General features: G+C 48.6%; 1 protein-coding gene across 2 annotated transcripts in view; it reads right to left on the bottom strand.

Moving 5' to 3' along the window:
- The window catches only part of Tcf7l1 (transcription factor 7 like 1), a 167,690-nt gene that overhangs the window by 4,831 nt on the left and 144,996 nt on the right, over positions 1 to 17,863 (bottom strand). The window contains exons 4-11 of one of the 2 annotated variants that reach the window (XM_048416533.3): positions 17,552 to 17,635; positions 17,268 to 17,309; positions 3,382 to 3,514; positions 2,294 to 2,396; positions 2,005 to 2,088; positions 1,142 to 1,285; positions 255 to 414; positions 55 to 162 (exon numbers count right to left, since the gene is read on the bottom strand). In XM_048416533.3, the coding sequence (XP_048272490.2) occupies positions 55 to 162; positions 255 to 414; positions 1,142 to 1,285; positions 2,005 to 2,088; positions 2,294 to 2,396; positions 3,382 to 3,514; positions 17,268 to 17,309; positions 17,552 to 17,635 (858 nt within the window). The remainder of the gene's footprint in view (positions 1 to 54; positions 163 to 254; positions 415 to 1,141; positions 1,286 to 2,004; positions 2,089 to 2,293; positions 2,397 to 3,381; positions 3,515 to 17,267; positions 17,310 to 17,551; positions 17,636 to 17,863) is intronic. The other variant, XM_048416535.3, reaches the window with a different exon arrangement.

Raw genomic sequence — 17,863 nt, 5'->3', positions numbered from 1 at the left:
TGTCCAGGTGTGTGTGTGTGTGTGTCCGAGTTCCCCCACAGCACGAACACTTACATAGTTGTCCCGGGCTGACCAGGTTGGGTAGAGCTGCGCATGAAGCTGCCGTTCTTTCCTGGCAAGCTCGTAGTATTTGGCCTGTTCTTCTCTAGACAGGTTGTGCCACTGAGGGAGAGAGGGTTGAGAAACACAGAGCAATCAGGGAAGAGACCATTGAGGCCTGATCCAAGACACGTCATCAGGGGGGTGGGCCTTACCTTTCTTCCCAGGATTTGGTTAATGGCCGCGCTTTCCTTCAGGGTGCACTCAGCCACCACCTTGGCCCTCATCTCCTTCATATACAACATGAAGGCATTCAGAGGCTTCTTCACATGAGGCTTCTTCTCTTCCTCCTTTTTCACGGTAACTGGGGATTTTCTGTGGAGTTATGTAGCTAGAGATTAGGTACCACCCTCATCCGGCTCCCCCTATCTGTGATTCACCGGTAGCTGAACAAGAAACGCCTTTGGGAGAAGAGGCTTGTTTGGGTGGCCATGTGTGGGCAGAGGACTGGAGAGATGGCTCAGAGGTTAAGAGCACTGACTGCTCTTTCCAGAGGTCCTGAGTTCAATTCCCAGCCACATGGTGGCTCACAACCATCTGCAATGAGATCCGATGCCCTCTTCTGGTGCGTATATACATAATAAATAAAGGATCTGGATGGGTGGGGGACGAAGAGAGAGAGGAAGAGGAGAGAAGAGAGAGGAAGAGAAGGAGGCAGGCTATGGTTCTCTGGACTCCTTAGCCCTGGTACTAGTGGTGTGGGCTTTCCTGCTGTCTTTTAGACAGAGGATAATGTCTGGGTCTTTGCTCTGGCATCAGCTCTCATGAATCCTTGGGAGAATTACTTTCTCTTCTCCTGACCTCATATTTTATTGGGATGGCAGGGCAGGGAGAGAAGCTGAAAGCTTCCTTAGTTCCTCACAGCCACTAGAACCTGACCATGAGAACAGACGCACCGAGTCTTAAAGGAAGGGACGCAGAAAATCAAACAGTCTCCGGGAGAGAAGACAGGATGATTGCAAGCTGACACCAGGACAGAAAACCAGGTGACATGGACTGGCCAGTCACTCACTTCCCCCTCCATCCAGGGCCTCTTACTTACGCACTCACTGCAGGGCTCAGACTGGGGGGCGCTGGCTCCTGCTTCACGATGGGGGAGACGATGGCAGGGTGGGGGATTCCTGAGGTGGGCAGGCCAGGATGGGCAGGGGCCACCATGTGTGGGGAGAACCGACTTGAGACCAGGCTGCAAAACCAGCGGAGACAAATGAGAACAGAGAGGCAAGGGCTGCGTGCTGCCCAGATGACTGTGTTCTGCAGAATCAGGCTCTCAGCTTTAGGGAATGACTAAGAATGCTATCCCCCTTCCCCTACCACACACAAGATACCCAAGCCTGGTGCTGGATGCAGGGGGAATGAAAAACACAGGAGGCGTGGCAGATAGAAGGCACGAGATACAGGGAAAGAAAGACAGGACTGTGGGCCATAGGTTATCTGTCACTGACAGTCCCATTGTTAGGTGGAGCCACCCCTGTGAGAATTTTCCATACATTGTGTCTTTATCTGATATCACAGAAGATACACATTTTCACCTAGTATCTGGCTTCAGTGTGATGTGTTCAAAATGACTCTGTTCCGCAGAGCCTGGTAGGTGGGATGTGGAGGCAGGGTAACAGGCTAGGGCTCTGAGGTTTTAGGTGTGTGTGTGTGAGAGAGAGAGAGAGAGAGAGAGAGAGAGAGAGAGAGAGAGAGAGAGAGTCCTGAGGTCCCTATTCCATGGGGCTGTGGTGTAAAGAACATTTGGCAAGAGGTAGCCCCTTCATCAAAGAGAAGTGAGGATCAGGGAACCCCATACATGCTCACTAACCTACAGGGGACAGGCCGGTTCATGGACAGAAATGGCACAGTCACTAATAGACAAATATCCCAACACTTCATGTTGTCGGTCCCAGCCCTAGGACCAACCTGGACATTGAGGCATTCATGGCGAGGGCAGGGTAAGGATGCCGGAAACCACCAGGAGGGAGTGAGTACATGGGCTGTCCTTGCCTGTGAGGGTGAGGAAGGAGCAAGATAATTTAATCAGACATGAGGGGTGTTTAGGGCCAAGACTGAGGGGGCTGCAGAGAAATGATGAGAAACGGGGGCAGGAAGTTAGAGAAGCTGGGAGGAGTAATGTCTAAGCCCTGGGGTCCAGGAGGCAGAGCTCAGCAGAGGAAGGAAGGAGGGTAAGAAAGGATGTGGGTTTCCTTACTGTGGGACCAGCCAGCCGAGGGGATGGGGGATTTGTCCGACAGCTCCTGGAGACAGCGGGTAATACGGCGACAGCTCAGATGGATGAGGGGGCCGGGGGATTCCTGCTTCCAGAGAGAGATGTGTCAGATAGTCCCCTCTCCCAACCTTCATAACTCATATAACATCCAACAGGAGCCTCCTCCCCCCCCCCCCGCACGCCCAGGCTGTCCACACCCTGGGAAACCCTTGCCTCTCAGAATCACTGCCCTTTCCACCTCGGGCAGCTCTGAGCTGTCACTCAAGAGCATCCAAGGGAGGGAGGATCCATACACGGTCTCTCTAGCTACCCAGGAGCTAGCTCTGTGGTTGTCACTTGCTTTTGTTTCCTGGACAGGGATCCTCCAGGACATACCCAACAGAGAGTAAAAAATATCCCAAGTCATCCTTTAACTCATGTTCTAGAAATCCTGATTTATTCCCAGTACAATAAACTTATTCTGCCAATAAACCACCCCGCTTCTAAATGCTCACCCCACCTTTATCCCTCCCCAGCAATAATCAGTATTTCTCCAAATAAGGGCTCTGAAAATTCCTAGAACCACAGTGACTCAGTAGCAATGTTATGAAGACCTTGGCTCCCAGGGACGGACAGGTATGGTGGGCAGTTAATTATCACCAACAACACATAAAAAGCCAGCCCCACCCCTGTGTTACAGTTATTTTAAAGTCTGTCCCGAAGGCCCTTATTTGAAATGTATGGTGTAGGGCATACATTCTGGTTTACGGAGGCACAGCCTCAGAGAGACTGGACAGCACTCTGAATGTACAACCAGGCTCTATGCTTAAGTTTCATTTCTTTATTCCTCACAATGGCCTTTTAGTGTGGAGAGGTGGGAGGCATAGGTTAAAACCAACCCAACAAACAACAACAACAACAAAAAACCCCCACCAGACCAAAAACAAAACAAGCAAAACACTACTCAAGCGAACCGGCAAGGCAACCAGCCTTTCGAGAACTTCCACAAGATCTGAATACAGATCTTATTCATTCAAAGATTCTCCTAAACCCGCCCCATGGGAGCACAGCCCATACCTGGGACCACTCACCTGTCTTTGGATCGATCTCTGGGGAGAGATGTGTGGGAGGGGAAGCAGGGGAGAAGTGGTCGTTGCTGTAGGTGATGAGGGGTGTCAACGGGTGCATGTGATGAGGGTGCTGGACAACAGGAACCTTGTTGGACTGCAAGAGAGAGAAGACGGACTAGGGACAGAGGCCAAGGAGACAGTGAGCACACTCAGCTGTCACTCACTGGCGGAATGTGCACCGGCCCTTTTCAATGCAACACCCTATTCAGTCCTAATAACAGGCCTAGAGAGAAGGAAACAACACAAGAGGATGAGAGACCAGTGAAGCCCCTCTCTGGCCCCTCACAGGTGCAGTGAGGTGCCTGTGGGCTGCTCAGTTCTAATGAACTACGTCATCTCTATGGATGGGAGGAGGGCTTAGCACATTTTCTAGACCACTTCCATGGAAACAGGAGATCTCAGGTTTGTCGCCAAGTTCAGACTTACAGACGAAAGGCTCTCTGAACTCGCCGTTCCTTCCCGCAGCCCTTCTTTTCACTTGGTGCTCACACTACAAACTCCGATCTGCTCAGTCCCTGGAGCTTCGTAGGCTCACAGGTCTTTCTGCAGTTGAGGTGGGCAGAGCAAGGGGTAGAAAACCCAACCCGATCATGAGCCGCGCTGGTCTTGGTGGTGGAAATGGGCTTCACACTGAGCAACTTCCTACCCCTCTGTGCTTATTAGATGTAGTGGATGAGGAAGGTTAAAACCCTAGTACTGGAGGCGGGTCTACAGAGTAATTTCCACGACAACCAGGCTTACAAAGAAAAACCCTGGCTCAAAAAACAAACAAACAAACAAAACAAAACAAAAACAAAAAAACCCCAGCAAAAACCAACCAAATAAAAAACCCTAGTACTGTTTTCACTTTATTAACTGGCCATCACCACTGATTGTAGATCCACAAAATATACAGCACAACTAAAACCATAAACAACAACTAATTCTGACATCAGATCGCTAAGAAACCAGCGCATCCAAATGACATACTTGGGCTTCTTGGGGATGGTTTGTCAAAAGGTGACTCTTGGCACTATGAACGTAATAGGACTATTACCCAAGAAAAGTAAGTGACAGAAGAATCATGGAGAATGAGCAGAAGGTTCAGAGGGTCAAGGTGTTCTCCATCATTGCCTGACAACCCGAGTTTATACCTAGAACCCACACAGCAGGGCCTCTGACCTCCACGAGAATACCATGGAACAAGTACGTCCACACACATACATACAGAGAAATATAATGAAAAACAAAAATAAAGAGAATTACACAAAACCATTTCAGTTGGGAAAACAAACTAGGGGTTTAAAAAGTGACCGCTACACAAGTGTGCCATGTAAGCCGCCCGCCTGCCGCCAGCTTCTCATGACATCAGCTCATTACGTGATCCAGACTGGTCTCAGACTCATCTGTTCCAGCTTCGCGGCTCAGTTTTTAATTTACGCTTATTTGCATTATTTTGTCATTTTATAGTATGAAGTCTTGGGCTGGGGCATGTCGCTCAGTTGTCTAGCATGCTTGACAGCCTGGGTTGCCCCAGCACTGAATGAACTGGGTGTCATGGCATGGACCTGTAACCTAGGCACTTCCATTGGAGAACTGGAAGAAGAAAGGTCAGAAGTTGAAGGTCATTTTTTTGCTACATAGTGAGTTGAAAGCCAGCCTGGGACATAGTGTTGTCTGTCGTCTGTCTGTCTGTCTCTCTCTGTGTGTGTGTGTGTGTGTCTGTCTGTCTGTCTGTCTATCTGCCTGCCTGCCTGTCTCTCTTTCTCTCTCTCTTGTTAAGAGTGTCAGGTGCCAATGTGCTGCCAAGTCAAAGAACACAAAGCAAGGAAACCTGAGTGCAATTTGCAAATCTAGGTCTACTAAACCAAACTAAATGTCTTGGCCGTTGTTATCATCTGCCACTAGGGGGCATCATTGTGCAGAAAATGAGCTAGGCAACAGACAGGAAGTAAAAGCTGCTGAGCAAGCCTCTTCTTTCAGGCAGCTACAGTCCAGCTCTGCTCTGCTCACTCTGTTCTCTCTCCAGCTGCCCTCGGGAGCTTGAGGATCACAGCGTAAGCTGAGCTCACGGATCAGAAACGCAAGCTTCGGTGGTGGACGACCACAGGTGCTTGCTCTGCAAGGAAGGCACCCATCCAGAACAGAGCCAAATCCTTCCCGCAAGCTACACAGCCTGAGCACTTCCTCAGCCCAGGTGAAGGAGTTATTGACTTGACAATGGTTGCCCAGGAAGTCACTCAACACTTCAGAAGGCAACTAACAGGATTCAAAATGTGAGTTCTACCATCACTGATCTGTTTGCTGATAGAGATGGCCTTTTCTTGGGGCAGCGGTGGGGAGGCGGTGTGGGGGAGATCGCTGTTTCTGAGAGACTGTACAAAAAAGCAGGGCTCAGAGGAGAACAAAAACTAAAAATGTTTGCAATTGTTTGCAGCGATAGCAGCTTCTTTGAAACATAGCAAAGCCCCTGGGAAGGAGTGGGATAGGAAGCCGATGGGGGAGGCTCCCGCAGACCTTGTCCCTCCAGGTACAATCTGCTGAGATTGCAGAGTGTGGGGCTGGACGGTGAGCTCCAAGGACCTCAGAGGCTCTGCTGCAGCATCCCGCCATACTCCGACGTTCTACCTGTTCCAGATGATCCTCTAAACCCAGGGTGGCTCCGTCGCCCAACCCAGGCAACAGAAAGTATCAGCTTTGCCGCACCCCTTGGTTTCTAACCTCGGGATTGTTGCAGGAATAGCCCTAGCTTCTTGTGTATTTCCTAAGTGCATTCCTAAGACCCGAATGGCTACTTGGCTGGGCTCAGCTAAACTGAGATGTGCTAAAAGATGAAGAACCAGCGAAGATGTTGTCACACCACAACATGAAGCTTTCAGTTATCTTCTGGCACATTCCACGCAGTAAGGACTCATTCCTTATTTTATTATTTTTTTTTCTTTTTTCAAAAACAGGGTTTGTCTGTGTAGTTCTGACTATCCTAGAACTCACTCTGTAGATCAGGCTGGCCTCAAACTCACAGGGATCCGCCTGCCTCTAGCTCCCAAGTGCTGGGATTAAAGAAATTGTGCACCTAATTATAAAATTATTTTAAACATTTATTTGTGTGTGTGCTCATGCATGTGCAAGTGTGCTTGTGGAGATCAGTGAATTGGTTCTCTCCTACCATATGGGTTTCAGGGCTAGAACCTCAGATCATGAAGTTGAGCCCTTTTGCTGACATATCCACGACAGGATGCCCTACTATCCACCACCTGCCCAGATGTTCTTTTTTTGTTAATTAACTGCTTAAAGTTTTGTGACAGAGAGCAACCTTCTCTGCACGCATCCCATCACAGATACCTACAAAGCTCTCCCTTAAGCAAATTCATGAGAGTCTCCTCTCTCTCTCGATACAGGGTTTCTATTTAGTCCTAGCTGTCCTGAAGCTCAGGATGTAGACCAGGTTGGCTTCAAAGTCAGAAATCCACCTGGTTCTGTCTCCTGAGTGCTGGGATCAAAGGTGTGTGCAACCACACTGGCTTTCTTTCTCTTTAACAAATTAATTTTGTTTTAGATTTTTCTTTTTAAAAAGATTTATTTCTTTATTATGTATATAGTTTTCTGCCATTATGTCTGCCTACAGGCCAGAAGAGGGCACCAGATCTTATTACAGATGGCTGTGAACCACCATGTGATTGCTGGGAATTGAACTCAGGACCTCTGGAAGAGCAGTCAGTGCTCTTAACTGCTGAGTCATCTCTCCAGCCCCCTTGTCTTAGATTTTTAAACTTTGTTATGTTTCTGAGTAATGAGTACTGTCTGGTGCCTAGAGAGGTCAGAGGCATTGGATGTCCTGAGCCTGGAGTTAGGACAGTTGGGAGCCACTGTGTGGGTGCTAGGATCCAAAGCTGGTCCCTCCGCAAGCGTGCTCCTGCCTGCTGGCCCAACAGTATTAGAGCTTCTCTGCTCCCAAATTTCCTACTTGCCTCAGATGCCGCAGTTTCTGGCCACCTATTTCTAAATTACTCTCAGGTCTATCTTAAAAACTGGCAAAATATTCCAGAAAGAGCCAGTGGTACAGAAAATAAGGGTGAAAAATCTGTATATAACAAGAACTGGGGCAAAGGGGAACTTAACTGAAATGTGGATGAGAGGGACTGGTAAGATGGCTCAGCTGGTAAAGGTTCACGTCAGCAAACTTGACAACAAGCTGGACCACATGAGTTCTAACACAGGAACTCACAGGTGGAGGGAGAAAATGAATACTGGAAGTTGTCCTCTGATCCCCCAAACACACCACGAGACGTGTGATTCTCCTTGCCCTCCAATAAATAAATGTATGTTACATGTCACAAAACAGACCAGGCCAGGCCAGGCATGATGGCACACGCCTTTGATCTCAGCACTCCAGAGGCAGAGACAGGAGGATCTCCCTGAGTTTGAGGCTAGTTGTTCTACACAATGAGGTCTACATAGCCAGAGCTATGGAGAGAGACCCTGTCTCAAAAAAACCAAACAAACAAAGCCAAAACAAAGAAAAAAATTTTCAAACTTGGACATCTTCCTTGATAGACAAACATGTCTCAAACTCTTTAATAATTTCTTTCCTTCTTCCTTCTTATTGAGACAGGATCTCATGTAGCCCAGGATGACTTCAAATTCACTACTCATAGAGGTATGAGGTAGGTAGAAGTAGCCTGCCTCTACCTCTGCCTCCCGAGTGCTGGGATTAAAGGAGTGTGCTACCACCGCCTGGCTGGCTGAGTTCTCCAATTACAGGTGTGCATCATTATGCCTGGCTTTAGGTAGTGCTAGGGATGGAACCCGGGGCTTGTGTGTGTTAGGCAAATGCGGCCAACTGAGGCACATCCCCAGCTCAACAAAATTATTCTCAGACCACACTGTAAGCTCTTTAGCAATCACCTTATCCCAGTCTGTCAAGCAGAAGAAACACATGACTCCCACACAGAATCTTTCTGTACCATGTCCAATGGAACTTATTTATGGGTTGCGTGACTGGAGAGTGGGAACAGGCACTGATTTGGACAGCCACAGAGGGCACTGACAGAGGCGAGAACAACTGGCCTCAGAAAATCAAGGGTCACAAAAATAAATAAGAACTTTCGTATTCACTGTATGACGTGTTCTGGGTCTCACAGAGGCAGCGAGAGAACTCTATCTGGGGCTGGAGGAAAGACTCCGTGGTCTGTCTGTAATGAAAACTACGGGGGATCTGATGCCTTCTGGCTTTGAAGGGCACCTGTACAGATGTGGGGTACATAAACTCATGCAGACACACATGCTCACACACAAAGAAATCTACCCAAAAAAGAGAACCTGATCTACTTAGACAAAAGCACCTGTCCTCAAGGTATAGTAATACAGCGGGTAGGAGAAAAAGTCAACTGGAAAGGCGGATCAGATGGGCTCCTCGGGGTCACTAAGAAAATGACTGACCTTAGACACAAGCCAAGGTGGTGGGGAGCAGTATGGCATGGGAACACCAGTGGAGTGGCGCGAGGTGGGCAGTGTCTTAGCGTGTTCGGGGACCTAGCGGCGGCCAGTGGACCATGCAGAAGGAGGAAGTGCACAGCACCCGAACACTGGGAAAGCCCTGGGCTCAAGCTCTAGTGCCTCGGAATAGGCTGGGCAAGATGAGCCATCACACCTGTAAGCCTGGCTTTCCCAAAGGTTAGGGCCCTGGAACAGCTCAGCAGGCAAAGGCCTCCAAGCCTGAGGCCCTGAGTGTGATTCCTAGGACCCACGTGGTGGAAGGAGAGGACTGACTCCCACAAGGTGTCTTCTGAGCTCCACACGTGCCATAGCACATTCTTACACACACACACACACACACACACACACACACACACACACACACACCTTTAAAAAATTAAAAATAAATGAAGTCGAGGCCAATCTAGGTTCTTTAGTGAGACCATGTCTCTAAACAACATAACACCAAGAACTAAAAGGAAACTTTCCACCCCCCACTCCTCCAAAGACCTGACAAGGACCATGCTGCAGGCCAGGAAAGATGCAAAGACAAGGCAGGAACCTGCGGGGCAGAAAGAGATAAGATGCTCTGGGAACTGGAATGTGCCTTCAGGTCCTTTTGTGCAAGGGTCTGTGTTGAAGACTTTGCAAGTCCGAGCACTAATATAATCCTTTGGGTAAACCCTTCCTGACCAGAGCACTTGCTTCCCCATTCTTGGGAGCAGGGGAGACAGAGAAACCGACGGTTACTTTATTGTTCATGTGTGCCTTTCCTTCATGTGTGCATTTGAGGCAAGAGTTTAGAGACTGGGCCTTGTCCTGCAATCCAGGCTGGATTCAGACTCCCAGTTCTCCTCCCTGAGGACAGGCCTCTGTCTCCGCGACCAGCAACGGAAGTCAGTTAAAGAGCCTTGCAATTCAAACTGTTAGAAAATATCGTATTTTCACTCAGCTTTACAGAACTGAACGTTTTTGTTTTTTAAAAATATTTATTACAGTATTCTGCCTCATGTGTGTCTATAGGCCAGAAAAGGGCACCAGATCTCATTACAGATGGTTGTGAGCCACCACGTGGTTGCTGGGAATTGAACTCAGGACCTCTGGAAGAACAGAGAGTGCTCTTAATCCCTGAGCCATCTCTCCAGCCCCTGTTTTGTTTGTCTGTTTGGTTTTTGAAATCACTACGTTTATCCTTAAAGCCCATTTTAAGTGGCACAATGGATCTCTGAGTTTGAGGCTGGCCAGGACTAGAGTGAGACAGTATCTCAAAATGAAACAAAAAAACCCGTAAAACCATTGTGTGTATGTGTCGTGTGCGCCATGGTATGCGTGTGGGGGGTCTGATAATCCACATAAGTGGATTCAGTCCCACCGCATGGGTCCCAAGATGGAGCTCTGGTCCTCAATCTTGGTGAGAAGGGCCTTTACCCGTGGAGCCGTCACACTGACCCGCACTGGTCGGCTTATTTCTCTCTGTTATCAAGGGCGCAAATTTGATTTGGTGCGTTGTTGATTCTAGTCCACATGAAAGTTAGCGGGTGGGAGAAGTAAGTTTTTCAAAAACTCCAAAGTACTATTGTAGAAAGGAATAGAACAGTGGTTCTCCACCCGTGGGACAAAACCCCGTGGACAAATGACCCTTTCAAATGACCGTGGGTGCCACCCAAGACCATCGGAAAACATTACGATTCATAACAGTAGCAAAATTACAGTTAGGAAGTGGCAGCAAAAACAAATTTATGCCTGGGGGTCTCCACACCATGAGCAAGCTCTCCGGTCCAGAAGGAATGAGGCAGTCCCTGCCTTCAAATCTTGACGGCTGTCCTGACTCAGTGGGTAAATATGTGTGGGAAAGGATATGCACAACTTCAAGTCCTCTCCCACAGAGCACTCCTTAGTGACTGGGGTGTGTGTGGGGGGGGGGGGGGCCCACGGGGACAGAAGCACTAAAGGGCACCAGCTAATCCCAAAGCCAACACCTCTAATATGGGGCCATATTGACACAGCCGGGCTGCTCCTGATTGGACGGGGAGACAGCATTGACACAGTGGCATTCTTGCCTACAGCGCACAATCATAACTGCGAGGGAATGTCAGACAGCCTCAAACTGAAGGACATCCTGCACACAGCTGGTCTGGCCGGTGACACAGGGCAACAGGCAGAGTGCTGGACCATTTCCCATGAAGTCCCAGGTTTGATCTTGCTCACTGAATGTAATCCTAGCACTCGGGAGGCAGAGGCAGAAGGATCAGAAGTTCAGGGCCCTGGGAAAATACCAAGTCGGGGGCCAGCCTGGGCTATGAGAGGCTACAACTCAACAAAACAAGCCCAACAGAAAAGCCCAGCAAAGAAACCGCCGGTTTGCCTGTGAGAGTCAGGGAAAACAAGGCGTGCCGAGGCCCTGCGCTGACTGCAAACAAGTCACACCAATGAAACCCAACAGATGAGCAGAGATGGGAGTCGGGATGGAGGGCACAGCTGTTCCTTCTGCGCACTAGTGTGCTGGTAGGAAAGCAAATGGCACTATATTAGGAGGTATGACCGCGTCAGAGGAAATGTGAGGTCTTTTACTCAGGAGCCCCTCAGTGTGACTGACAGACGACTTCCTGCTGCCCTCTGGACAAAATGTCGCCTGCACCATGACTGTCTGCAGGCCACCATGCACCCCATCATGATGATAATGGACTGAACTTCTGAAACTGTAAGCAAGCCGCCCCAATTAAATGCTTTCTTTGTAAGAGTTGCCATGGTCATGGTGTCTCTTCACAGCAACAGAAACCTAACTATGACAACTAGGGAACTGTGTGAAATGTCAATCTTTTTTCCTTTTCTTTTGTTTGTATGTTACACGCACATGGCCCTGTGTGCACCAAGGCCGGAAGAGAACCTGGGGTGTCCTCATCCATCACTTCCCACTTTATCCCCACTTATAGTCCCTGAAACTGGAGCTAGGCTGTAAACTGGGGTCACAGGAACACACACATGGTCCCATCCTTTCCCCTTTTAATGTGGGGGCTGGGGTTTGAATTCAGGAGGCCATGATCATACAGCACACACTCTTACCGACTGAGCTCTCTTCAGGCCCTAATGTTCCTTTCTTGATGTTTTGATAACTCCGTTGTGGTTATTTAAGCAAACATTTTTGTTCTTAAGAAACCTAAAGTGTTCAGAGATCACATTTCTAAGTTACTATCAACTTACCAGAAGTGGAAAAGGGAAAAACATATACAGAGGGAGGGAGAGGGAGAAACCGCAGGAGCTGGATTTGAAGATCTGGATGAAGTTTAGGATAAGAAAGCTTCGGGATAGGAAGTGTGGGAGCTTCGGATAGGAAAGTTTGAAACTACATCCAAATTAATATTAAGTAAAAAAGAGTTTAATGAGTATAGGAGAACAGGGCGAGCCACGCACTGTTAAGGATTTCAGAGACTTCTGGATTTACATGGGTGCTCTGGAGAGAGGGAGAAGCAACACATAAATTGCACTTATTTACCCATTAACTCATTATTTATCTGTTTATGAATTGATAGATAGGGTCCCACATAGCCACATACAAATCTCACTCATTTATATATTTATGAATAGATAGGGCCTCACAGAGCCCAGGCTTGGGCTGACTGTGTAGCAGAGGATGACCTTAAACTCCTCTTGGCCATCCTACCCCAACACAAATGCGAGCCACCACACACCTCTTGTGATGTATGATACTAAAAGAGAAATCCCACCTCGGGGTTTGGGGCTCGGGCAATGAGATGTGGTCCTTAGAAGGCAAGCATCCTTCAGCCACCAGTCATTTGACACGAAGCTCTAATTTGTTTCTGAGAATGACTCAACGCAGAATGAGAAAACAGGGTATTCACTACTAAAACATTAGTGCAATACTGACCATGGGCTGCAGGCTTTATTCTTTCTAACTCATGAGCCTTTCCCCCCTTGCTCCATGAGTAATACTGCTCTTTAAAAAATGTTAATTACATTTTTGTTTAATTTTTTTTGTGAGCGTGTGCATGTATGTGGAAGTCAGAGGCTAACCTGTGGGAATCCCTTCTCTCCCTCCATCACGGGGATTTCGGAGACGGAACTCCAGCGGTCAGGCTTGGTGGCAGGTACCTTGACTGGCTGAGCATGTAAGAGGCCCTGAATTCAATCCTTGAACCCTAGAAACCAAGTGTGGGAGTGAATGCCTACACACACACACACACATACACACACACACGCGTGCACACACATGCGTGCACACACACAGATGACGGTCTGTGCAGTACATGTGTCTGCTGCCTTCCTCTATCCCCTTTGGCACCTTCTCAAGCAACACAGTGTACATAATGCTTTTTTTATTTTTGTGTTTCTGAGACAAGCCTTGCTATGTAGTCCAGATTGGTTTGAACTTCTGAGTCTCCTGCCTCAGCTTCCCAGGTACTGGGGCTGTGGATGTACGCCCCCACACCTGACTTACGCATTGCATTTATCATTTCAAATGAGGAGATGACCCTAGAGTGAGGAAGTGTATAGAAGGGCCGCCCACCTTCTCACAGACCATTCCCCACTTCCTTAACAAATTTTACTTATGCATATGGAAGATGCAGGGTAAATGCTTATGAACAAAGCAGATACAGTTTTTTCTTTACTCGGAGCTCTGGGTATGTCAGCACAATCAACCCCAAGTGCTGAGACTATGGGAGTCAAATATCATAATAGTTACACAGGGGACTGGAGAGATGGCTCAGTGGTCAAGAGCACAGGCTGCTTTGCAGGGGACCTGGGTTCAGTGCCTAGCTTATCACAACCATCTGGAACTCTGGTTCTCACCCTTCTTAATGCTGTGACCCTTTAATACAGCTCCTTGTGCTTTGACGACCCCCCACCATAAAATTATTTCACTGCTGCTTCATAGCTGTAGCTTTACTAAAGTCACCAATTGCAATATGAATACCTGTGCTTTCTTTTTTTTTTTTGAAAGTAATTTTATTAAATTATAAAGAGTTTCCATTTACGCCCCTCCTCCCAACGCCCTCCCACTCCCCCCCTCCCTCTTCTCCTCCCACCTGTGCTTTCTAATGGTCTTGGGCGACCCCTGTGGCAGTCATTTGATCCCAGAGGGGTTGTGACTCACAGGTTGAGAATCACTGCTCTGGGGGACCTGCCACCCTCTTCTGGCTTCCTTAGGCACCAAGCGTGCCCATGGTGCACAGACAGGCAGGCAAGCACTCATGCACACAAAATAAAAATAAAATCTTTATGACAAAGCAAAGCAGGAAAACTAAACAGTAATAGAGGCGATGTTCTGTCTTCCGCCCCCAGCTGGTTTTAAAGGTGTAAATGGTAATAATAGCACTCAGCCCCACCCCCACCACAGCCGGGTTACGACTTGTTTGGACACCCTTCCCTGACAGACTCCACATGACTCACCAAATCTCTGCAAGTATGTAGTCTATTTGCTTCATTGGCCCTACTCCCTGGGCAAACGTCTTCAAATATTTTACTTCTGATCTAAGCTAAATTTTCACAATCTAGAGTGTTTTCATTTCTCTAATTAAAAAAGAAAAGAAAAAACAATGCCCCAACTTCTGTGACTGCGACCTAAGAAACTTCAGGTTCTGCTCACACCCTCTGGCTTGACAAGGAGTCATGTTAAGTCATTAGGGATGCTGGGAGCTCCTCTTTCCCTTGCCTCCTGTCTTTGATTTGCAATTATGGGAATGATTCTCAACTCTGGCTGCCCCTTAGAGTCGCCGTGGGGAGCTTAAAAAACTAAGATACCAGCCCCACCCTGGCCCAATTAAATCCTATCCTTGGGGGATTATGATGTTAAATTCTATGGGCTCATTATCTCTATTACCTTCGCAATCTGTCCATTTGTTTTGGCACCTAATTCAGGCCCTCATTACCTCTTAGTTCTGCTAATTAAACGGGATGTTAATTGTTCATTCCCTCTCTTAATTTCTTAACAATAGCAAAGGCAGCAATGGTGGTGTAGTGTGGTGATGGTTTGGAGAGCCGTTAGTGAAGAGTTACTTTGTGTGGGGCACAATGCTGAACTCATTACACCATACTGGCTCATTTCTGTACAACTCTATGACATCAGTGCTCCTATAATCCCCATTTAATAGATGAGGAAACTGAGGCAAAGAGAGATGAGGTAATTGCCATGAAGCTTCGAGAAGAGAAGGAAGCAAAGCAGGGGTTTCCACAGCGACAGTCCCACCCACCACCACCTCCTCCCCAGACACCTCAAGTCTTCCTCCTCCCAGAGTTTGGATGAGTTGTTGGACTCTGAGTTCACTACAGAGATCCGCCTGTTTATGCCCAGTCCGTCTGGGTTTTCTAAAATTACACTTATTTTCTCTCCCCTCTCCTTTCTATCCAGTTGGCTTGTGGAGGTTGGAGGATAATGTATAGGATCAGTTCTCTACTACAAGGAAGGTCCCAGGAATCTAACTCAAGTCCTCGGGCATGGCAGCAAGCACCTACATCTGCAGAGCCATCTTTCTGACTTTCCCGCTTTGCATGATTATAATATAGAATATGATAATACGGAATTTACTGGGAAAACTGTCCACTTTGTGACCTATAAAGCACTATGTGCTGACAGCTCAAGCTTCTCTAAGGGCCCTCTGCCCCTCTCCAGTGCTGCGCTGTGACAGACAGGGAGTAGGCATCTGCAGTGGCTGGGTGATTGGCAGCTGCAACTGCAAGGAATTTCACACACTTTTCTGTCTCTCCGAGAAGCCATGAGCGCCTGGGTTTATTTGAGGGAAAGGGGCTAGAAAGAAAAAGAGCCAATACTGAGTATTTTTATGATAGTGTCCTGGAGCCAGGGAAGTGAGAGTGCTCGACACTGTCAGATGTCACCGAGGTGGTGCCTAGAGAGCAAGGAGCTGACTGAACGAGGCAGTTAGAGCTGAGCCATGCTGCCACGGATTGGCAGTGAAGCCGCCACGGCGGAAGCGTGGGAAGTAGGGTTGAGGATGTTAAGGCGGCGGGAGGTAGAGCGATGCTCAAAGGGAAGACGGAACATCCAGAAATATGCGTTAGATTCGAAAGGGAAATCGCGCCTCCGCAAAGGAACCTGTGGACAGGAGGGAGCGCAGCAAGCTCTGACATTTTGGGGTCTGCTGCCCACAGGATGGGCGAGGGTGAGCTGAGAGGGAGGCACTGAAAGAAAGCTAAAGGGCCTTCGCTGTGTTTGATTCAAGCCACTAGAGGGCACCTGTACCTCATGCTCACCATTCCAAACGGGACCTTGGGGACCACAAGCACCGCCGTGGCCCTTTGGTGGCACAACTGTTCAATGCTTTGGTGACTGGATACTGAACTTGCCACTAGTTCCTTGCATGTCTTGGGACAGCCTAACCTGGGTGGCTGGCTCTGCCCTCCATGGTTATTCTTGTATACCGTCCTGACAGATGGCGGTGACAGTCATCTGAGACCCACACATGACATCATGTTGTAAACTACCAAGGGCTCTGCCACTCTAAGCTGGTCCCGTGATTGCTGGAAACCACACAGGCTCACCGCACCTCTATTTATATTCTGTGCGTATCTTCTTCCTCACGGCTGGCCTCTAAGCTTTTAATGAGCAAGGATTATCAGTATATCTTAGAATGTCCTGTGTGAGAAAATAATACGCATGGGTAAGAGTGGCAAGAGGGGGAAATGTGAGGGATGGCAACATGGAGGCCATTTTGCTTGATATACTCTACTTTCATAGATCTTTAAATTCGTTTCCGGTAGAGCTTCAGAAATCACGTGGATCCCTAAGGTTTTACAGTAGCACGGCGGGCGGTGAGGAGGCCCTAGCTTCCTCCCTTGCTTCCTGGAGGACGGAATGCAAGGGTTATAGTCCAGCAACATTTTTTTATATGCTCTGGACTTGAGTTCTGCATCGCGAGGCGGTGAGGCGCCCTCCTGGGACCCCACTGTCCTGCAAGGCTGATGTTACCACAGCTGTGCTGAGGAGCCCTGGGCCAGGTTTTAATGGATGCTTCCCTGAAACAGCTGGCAGAGAAGAGCCTCTCTAACTGCAGCCTTGCAGCTCTGGGGACGAGAGGAGGTGTTCTGAAGGAGCACCAACTGGACAGAAAGGACTCCTTGTTCGTAGGAAGTGGAGAAGGATTTGAAGCAGGTGTTCAGGAAGAATGGGGGTTAACGGTCAAGGCCACGTGTCTGCAATCAAGCATCCCAGGTGGTGCGTGCCTATGTGCTGAGGTGGACGAGAAGGTGATGGCGTCTACGACTTTAACCTCTTTGTTAACCCCTGGCTGTGCCCCGCACAGTGTGAGAGTTAATCTTCATTGTCAATTTGACTGGATTTACAATCACCATGGAAACACCCTCCAGGTGCGTCTGGAAGAGTGTTTCCAGAAAGATTTAACCGAGGAGGGAAGACTCACCCTGAATGTGGGAGGCACCATCCAACGGGCAGGATCCCCAGACTGAACAGAAAGGAGAAAATGAGCTGAGCACCAGCATCCATCACGCTCTGCCTCCTGACCGTGGCTTCCCCACCAGAGAGCCGCTCCCACCAGCTGCGAGCTAGACAAACCCTTCCTCCGTTAAGTAGCCCTCTTCAGCCATTTTAGCACAGTAAGAAAAGCAAGACACCGGAGAGACAATCTCAGGAAGTTTCTGGAAGGTGGAAAGGAGGCAGGGGCCCAGGCTGCTAAAACAGACTCACCAAGTGTGCTGGAGATGGTGATCTCGTGTCCTTGACTGTAGCACTGGACGGGACATCGAGGAGAGGCCATTTCATCTGCAGGTACTGCACAGGGGAGGGAAAACATGAAGAAGGTAAGATAAAGGCTCTCCAGCACCAAGAACAGAAAGGGCTCATAGGGAGGTAACCAGCTATGTGAAGCCCACAGGCCCTGGACAGGGGAAACCGCCGCCACTGCCACGTGATTCTAACGTGGCACAGCGTATACTCACAGTCACTCTGCTACCACGATCCCATTACCACGGCCAGGGGCAAGACAGTAAACAATTCAGC

This window comes from Myodes glareolus, chromosome 6, assembly GCF_982192425.1.
Source record: "Myodes glareolus chromosome 6, mMyoGla1.1, whole genome shotgun sequence".
NCBI classification, from domain to species: domain Eukaryota; kingdom Metazoa; phylum Chordata; class Mammalia; order Rodentia; family Cricetidae; genus Myodes; species Myodes glareolus.
The sequence above is the reverse complement of the archived record's forward strand: the minus strand, read 5'-3'. Positions and strand labels throughout refer to the sequence as shown.